Here is a 7,442-nt window from a genome sequence, read left to right on the forward strand (position 1 = left end):
AACCCAAAAGGAAGTCGGCATCAACCAAACGCGGAAACGTATATCCAGGAGCCTACAACTCGGCATAACTTACTGATCTTGCTCGCTTTCAGAAGAAGCTTTCAGGAAAACGTTTCCGAAGTTGTCTTTCTACCTAAATGTTCTTTTACGTTAAAATGACAAAATAACGGGAACTGCCTGGCCTAGACATTCACCAAATCCAACCTTTTTTCACACTTTTTTTTTTTTTTTTTTTACTAGAGTCTAACAAGGTTGTTAACTTCTGGAATAATCTGCCCAGTAACATTGCCACTCCAGGGACACTTAGCAGTTTTAAGAATTTAATAGATAAACACTGGAAGGATTATGGATTCCAAGGTAATTTCTTTATAGGAAGCTAGCCATATCATTAGTAATTGCTCATTCTTATATAAAGTAACAAAAAATAAAAAAAAAAAAAAAAAAATAAAAAGATAAGTCCTAATTGATCAGGCAAAAGGCTGATAAAGCCTAAAAGCCGTGACACTTGATATGATATGATACTATTTTAGAATAAAAGAGAACAGCTTTTTTTTTTTTAAAAAAGGAAAGAAAAAAAAAACAGCAACAGCTGGCAAACGATGCTGTGAAGGGTAACATAGTTATCCCCCAGTCCAAATTCAAAATTTTTTTTTTTTTTTTTACAAAACAGTTTACTTTCTCCTTGTGCTAGCAACAGTATAAACAGTATATGACGAGATACGTTTTTGTTTTGTGATGACAGAATGGCCAACATCGCCCACGTCATCGTTTTCATCGTCCTTGTTGCGCATCCTCTCCTCGGCGCGCCCCCAAAAAGGTAAAGTACACGATACACCCCGGATGGAAAATGAACCGAAAGACGTTGGGCCTAAACACACTAGCAGGAAACTCTCAGTTACTGTTTCGAGTGTTTGGGGTCACGGTAGAACATTCTTCACAGAATCACAGAAATATTCGGCTATAGGCTAGAAGCCTTTTGCCCTCATAATAATGTCCATTAATGTGCTTTTGGACCACTATATAGTGAAATGTTGCAAGGTTTAATCAGGCATAGTGTATACTACATTTATTTCTGACTCAATAAAGATTTAAATCGATGGATAATACATGGTCCTTATATGTTTTGTCAATTTGGTTTTTGAAGGCGTTTTACTGATGACGCATTGATGGTGTCGGAGGAAAGGTTATTCCACAGATTAATGATACGGATAGTAAAATAAATAAATAAATTAAAAAAATGTGGAACTGGTTAGTGACAAAGTTTGTCTTGTTAAGTTTAGCCAAGGTGAACAGGGAAGAGGTCGTGCGGGGATCATAAATATTGTGCATGATCTTGAATACTTCAATGTTAGGCCTACCACTTCTTAGTCGCCTAAATTCTAGACTGGGCAACTTGTAAATGCACACGCTTGCTATTACTGTTTGGTACGGAAACATTTCCAAGGCAGAAGTCGCAGCCCTGAACAGAATCGTAAAAACTGCCACAAAGATTACCGGGGCTGATCTGCCTTCTCTAGAAGACATATATTATAAGCGGCTACTCAAAAAAGCAAAAGAAATCAGCCAGGACGAATCACATCCAGCTTTTGGGATTTTCGAGATGCTCCCCTCAGGTCGACGGTACAGAAGTATAAAGACGAAAACCAATCGCTTCGCCAATAGCTTTTTCCCCAATGCAGTCAATGCCCTGTCGCTCGAACAAATCCAGCATAACTGTGCAATCAACAACCATCTACCTGAAGATCTAGTCATCAGCTCCATCCACATGTAATATGCAGCTTCTGTTCAAACGTGTGTGAGTGTGTGTGCAGTGCGTGCATTTGTGAGTATGCACACGTTTTTATATTAATATGCACTTGGATGTATCCTGATTTCTGAATCTGTGTTTGTGTATGATTTTCGATTTATGTTCGTACCTTGTTATGTACTAACCCCCACCCCCACCCCCATCCCACCCAATATTCCTTGTGACCCCGGTACACTTGGTAATAAAGACATATTCTATTCAGTTCTATTCTATTTCTAACGTTTCACACAGAACATACTGCCACACAAAAAGGTCTCTTGTCACAGTCAGAATCTAGTGGCTAACAAAACAACGGTGAAGATCACCTGATGCAAACAGTCTCGTTTGTCTATTATCTATCCATGTTTTATGTGTATAATTTCTGATCCATGATCGATTTCGAGAATAGAGACATGTCTTTTTGTGAACAAGTCAGTCTGGATGACACAGTTTGACCAATCATAATCATATGATTTCATGTTTATTCATGTACTTTTATTTACTGACCGAAGTTTGAACATCGTAAACGTGTTTCTGTTTGAGGAGGAGGGGTGGGGGAGGACAAAGAAGTCATGAAAAAAAGAGAGAAAAATCCAGTATATTTTCTGGATTAGATGTATGACTATTGTTGTGTGTGTGTTGTGCATCTCTGTGTATGTGTGTGTGCGCGCGCGCACGTGTGTGTGCGTGTTTGTGTGCATTTGCACACTTCTGTCGGTGTGGGTGCAGGTTCACTGAACGTACACCCCCACTCCCCCCCCCCCCCCCCACCCCTTTTTCTTTTATTACTTTCTACGTATCTTTCTCTTCAATATATTGCAATTCTTCAGTTATTTACTTATATTGTCTTATCTCATTTTTATGTTAATATTTTACACAAACCTAAGATAGGGTCTCAAGGCCTGATCAGTGTATTGGGTTATGTGAAGGTAAGGCATCTGCTGCTCTCTTTTTTTTCCCCCCAAGCAGATGTGTAGCGCTCGTATATTTATATGGATTTGTATTTCTTTTTATCACAGCAGATCTCACAGTGTGAAATTCGGGCTGCTCTCCCCAGGGAGAACTCGTCGCCACACTACAGCACCACCCTTTTTTTTTCTTTTTTTTTTTACCCTGCGTACAGTTTTATTTGTTTTCCCTATCGAATTGGATTTTTCTACAGAATTTTGCCAGGAACAACCACCCCGTTGTTGCCGTGGGTTCTTTTACGTGCGCTAAGTGCATAGCTGCACACGGGGCCTCGGTTTTATCGTCTCATCCGAATGACTATGGAATTGTCCGCACCCTCCCGACATTTTTAAACAGTTCATCATAAGGCAATATTTTCAGACTGGGCTCTTAAGAGAGAAGGGGGTTTATCTTTATGTCTGGTCAATACTTCAGAGTTAATTTATCTATCAAATGACTTGCTTGCTCATTCAGTACTCACATACCAATTATTGACGGACATGTGCAGTGACACCGCGGCAGCGAGCTCACAGACAATATTCCAGAGCATGGATCTCGACCAGGATGGCGTGGTCAGTGCAGCTGAACACGTGGCTGCCTCGAGTATGTATTGGAGTTCATTTCCACCAGTATCCACCCAGCTCACGACCACAGCTCTGAAGCTGTTTCACTGACTGACGCTGATGATATCGCGCTGTTGACAGTGACTGTTCGTGTTTTATGTGAACACGTTTACATGTACACAGTAATCCTACGATGATAGTGACTATCCGTGTTTTTATCTAATCTGACACGCTTACATGTACACAGTCATTGTCACGGATAAGATTTCTGTTACATATAAAAATGGAACACATACCCAGGCTCACACCCTAAATTCGATCAAGGGCAATAACGACATCATTTTCATCTTCCTTTCTTGCACATTTATTCTTTCCCACAACAAATATAATCACGAACAGCCTAACGCTCTCTCATTCAGTTCAATTCCTAAACTACTTCAAAAATTCAACATCACTTTAGATCTAGACATAACACTAAAAGACGAACTCAGACGAAGAACCAAAAACTTACATTTTGAATACTGAGGAGGGAGCCAGCTGAACAAAATAACACAAGGAGGGTCGCTGGTACTCAACAGTCTGGCACTTCAAATTTTAGATACATTCATCCTACTTTCATCCTACAGCATTCTCTCTATAAATTTCATGTTTGCATCTCTCTCTCTCAAACCAGAAAGTGAAGTCGAACCGTTGACTCCTCATCCCAACTTCCGACTCTCCAGTCCGACCAATCAGAAGGGAGCTCACAAAAATCATGCGTTTCGCTCCCCGACAGTCACGATCGATACGACGACAGGAACAATCTTGAGTTCTATTATAACACGAAATGACTTTTAATGTTTTAAGTCTTACATGTACAACGATGACTTTCCATACCCCCATGCGCATACCAAATTCTGTTTTTGAAGCTAATAAAGATTCTTGAAAGCTTTCGTGTACACATCGTTTTAATTAACAGTCCAATTTCCTTGCAGAGGCAGTCTTTGGTGGAACGTCGAACATGGGTTTAAACGAAGCCCAGCAGCGCGTCATAATGGAGTCCCATGACCGTGACCGTGACGGTACTCTGAACGAGGAGGAAATGCAAAGGTTCTTCAACAGTATGGATACCGACGGTAACAATACTTTTTTTTTTCTTTCGGGGAGGGGGGGGGGGGGGTGTCCATGCGTGTGCGTGGTAAACCTCGGCTTAAAACTCATTTTCTTTGGAAATACTTTATCAACACCAAATGTGGCTAACTTTAAATAGTAATTTTTTTCCCCACACATTTCAGTTAAGGTGAACAATGCACTACCAGAAAGGGCGTTAGACGGCAATCAACGTTTCTTTTGTCATTTCACTTTACAGTTTTTCACTCAAAAATTGTAAATATTTCATCATGATTTTAACAGGGAAACTGAATCACAGCAATTATTTTATCATTTCTGGTCCACTTGTGTTAACAAAATGTCTTTATGAGATAACCGTGTTTCGGTTGTCCATGCCATTTTTTATATCTTTTTTTATATTTTTTTTTTTTTTTTTTTTTTAGATTTCGTAACTTAGATACTGTGCTAACGGAGGTTTAAACTAGGTTTAAAAAAAAAAAATCCTTGTAATAGAAATGTGCAGTTTCAAAATGTTTTTAGTGTTAGTATTTGGTGTACTCATAGAAGTTTTCAGTGCATATTAGTACACAACTTGATCACTTAACATTGGTTACTTTGTGTCTGTGCAGGTGACGGGGGTATCAATTTCGATGAGATGGACAGCCACATTCAGAAGGAGAAGAGAACGGTTAGTCGTCTGTCTACACAGCACTTTGTGAACTGGGGCGTATGTGGGGTGACGGTGTGTGAAAAGTGCTTGTGATGGGCAGACACTGACTGAGTGAGAATATGCCAGTGTTCTGTTTTCCACGCGTTTGCTGATGGTAGAAGAGAGAGGGAAAGGGCTGGTATGATGTTGGGGTGTGGGCACAACGGCTATTGAACGTATGATGCGGCATTGATGACAGGTTGTGTTGTTTAGTTTCGACTTCTATATTGATCAAGATGACGGTTTTGACCATTTAGATTATAATTCTGACATGCGGCGTTGATGACAGGTTGCGTTGTTTAGTTTCGACTTCCATACTGACCAAGATGACGGTTTTGACCATTTTAGATTATGATAATTGTGCCATGCGTAATTGCAACCAATTTAGAGTATCGAAAGTGTAAAAAGCCTGCATGCTGAACGTTACTCAACAAAGTAGAAACAGGTTGGCCATAACGTGGTTGTGAGCATGCTCACTTGTGCTGTTCAGCTTGAACAGTATTTTCTTTTCAACATGTCTGAACACAATACAATCGTGGACAGAAGCAAATCTTGTGTTTGAAGTCCCGTCGTACTGTTTTTTTTTAATATTCTGGTGACGGGGGTCTTCTTTAGCAGATTTAAATCAACTGGTCATGTAGTTCACAGCAAAACAAATCCAAAACATGCATGGAAAGAGACGGAAGGAATACGACATGACCCTTGGTGAAAGGAAGAAATGGCTCGTATAGAGAAAAATACAACTAGGGCTTTGGCCACACACAGCATGCAACATGCACTTTGCGCACGGAAAAGAACCCTCGGCAACAAAAGGATTGTTCCTGGCAAAATTCTGTAGAAAAATCCAATTCGATAGGAAAAACAAATTAAACTGCATACAGGGGGGGAGAAAAAAAAAAGGGGGGGGGGGCGGTGCTGTAGTGTAGCGACGCGTTCTCCATGCGGGGAGAGCAGCCGGAATTTCACACAGAGAAATATGTTGGAATAAAAAGAAATCAATACAATACAATACAATACAACACAAGAGCACGGGAGACCGACTGACTGATTGATAAAGCGACATAGTCTACATCTGGACAGTCATCACAAGACGAACAATTTTGATGATCGTAGTGCAAAAGATCAGTACTGTTGAAATAATATATGATCATCACTGATGATTCGTAAGGGTCTGGAAAAACAGGAGGTTTTCAGATGGGATGCAGGAGCGAGGAATATGGGGGTACTGATTCAAAGCTAGTGCCAGATGAGAAGGTGATTGATGAAAATTACAAGGATGGAGTGATGGCCTAGAGGTAACGCGTCCGCCTAGGAAGCGAGAGAATCTGAGCGCGCTGGTTCGAATCACGGCTCAGCCGCCGATATCTTCTCCCCCCTCCACTAGACTTTGAGTGGTGGTCTGGACGCTAGTCATTCGGATGAGACGATAAACCGAGGTCCCGTGTGCCGCATGCACTTAGCGCACGTAAAAGAACCCACGGCAACAAAAAGGTTGTTCCTGGCAAAATTCTGTAAAAAAAAAAAAAAATCCACGTCGATAGGAAAAACAAATAAACCACACGCAGGAAAAAACACAAAAAAAAAAGGGTGGCGCTGTAGTATAGCGACGCGTTCTCCCTGGGGAGAGCAGCCCGAATTTCACACAGAGAAATCTGTTGTGATAAAAAGAAATACAAATACCAGTAGCTCCACATACGATTTGGATGAAAAGGCGTAGTAATGCTCTGTGATGGGAAGTTTCGATTAACGGTTTTCAGTCATTACAAACAAATGACTCGTATTGTGATGTTGGCTGGCAATATCATTCATGATAATGATATTATTATGACCATTTACCCTAATCTTAAAAAAAATGATAATTGTGACGCTATTGAACGTGATGCTAATCATGATGGTTGCCACGTAGACCTTAACCTTGATTTGTACTGTTTGTTGACAGCGGCAGAATGTTTAGGTCGGACAAGCCAGCCCCGCTACCAGACAAGCACGAGATGTTCACAAAACTTGTTCACTTTTCTCTTCCCTGTTGATTGGTTACTGAGTACAGTTGGCATTTATTAAATAAAGTTTCACTTTCCCTTTTCCATGTTAAAAAAAAAGAAGTTGTCATCGTGTCTTATTTTTGTCCATGATCCTCGTCCTGTTTTGTGAGTCTGCGAAGTATATGAAATAAAAACTTTTCCTCTCTTCACACATATGCACGCTGGTGCTACTGTTGGATTTGGTTTTACAGTCCGTTTCACACATCCGCCAGACGAAGACCATTAATCCGTTACAAAGAAGGTAGGGACATGGCATGGAGCAAAATTTGACAGGGACTCGGATAATAGAACAGTAGCAAGCACAC

General features: G+C 40.5%; 1 protein-coding gene across 1 annotated transcript; it reads left to right on the top strand.

Moving 5' to 3' along the window:
- The first annotated feature begins 743 nt into the window (after positions 1–743).
- On the top strand, positions 744–7,173 carry LOC143300947 (uncharacterized). Its single transcript, XM_076614894.1, has 5 exons — positions 744–817; positions 3,243–3,337; positions 4,272–4,412; positions 5,016–5,074; positions 7,035–7,173. The coding sequence occupies exons 1-5, from the start codon at positions 744–746 to the stop codon at positions 7,047–7,049; spliced, it is 384 nt and encodes a 127-aa protein (XP_076471009.1). The 3' UTR covers positions 7,050–7,173.
- The last annotated feature ends 269 nt before the right edge of the window (positions 7,174–7,442 follow it).

This window comes from Babylonia areolata, chromosome 27 (assembly GCF_041734735.1).
Source record: "Babylonia areolata isolate BAREFJ2019XMU chromosome 27, ASM4173473v1, whole genome shotgun sequence".
Lineage (NCBI taxonomy): Eukaryota > Metazoa > Mollusca > Gastropoda > Neogastropoda > Buccinidae > Babylonia > Babylonia areolata.

Bases quoted from the DNA above. Each gene is read 5' to 3' on its own strand.
- LOC143300947 (XM_076614894.1), top strand. From the start codon at position 744: ATGGCCAACATCGCCCACGTCATCGTTTTCATCGTCCTTGTTGCGCAT. The intron at 3,338-4,271 runs GTATGTATTGGA...ATTTCCTTGCAG, and splicing joins TGAACACGTGGCTGCCTCGA to AGGCAGTCTTTGGTGGAACG. The intron at 4,413-5,015 runs GTAACAATACTT...GTGTCTGTGCAG, and splicing joins CAACAGTATGGATACCGACG to GTGACGGGGGTATCAATTTC.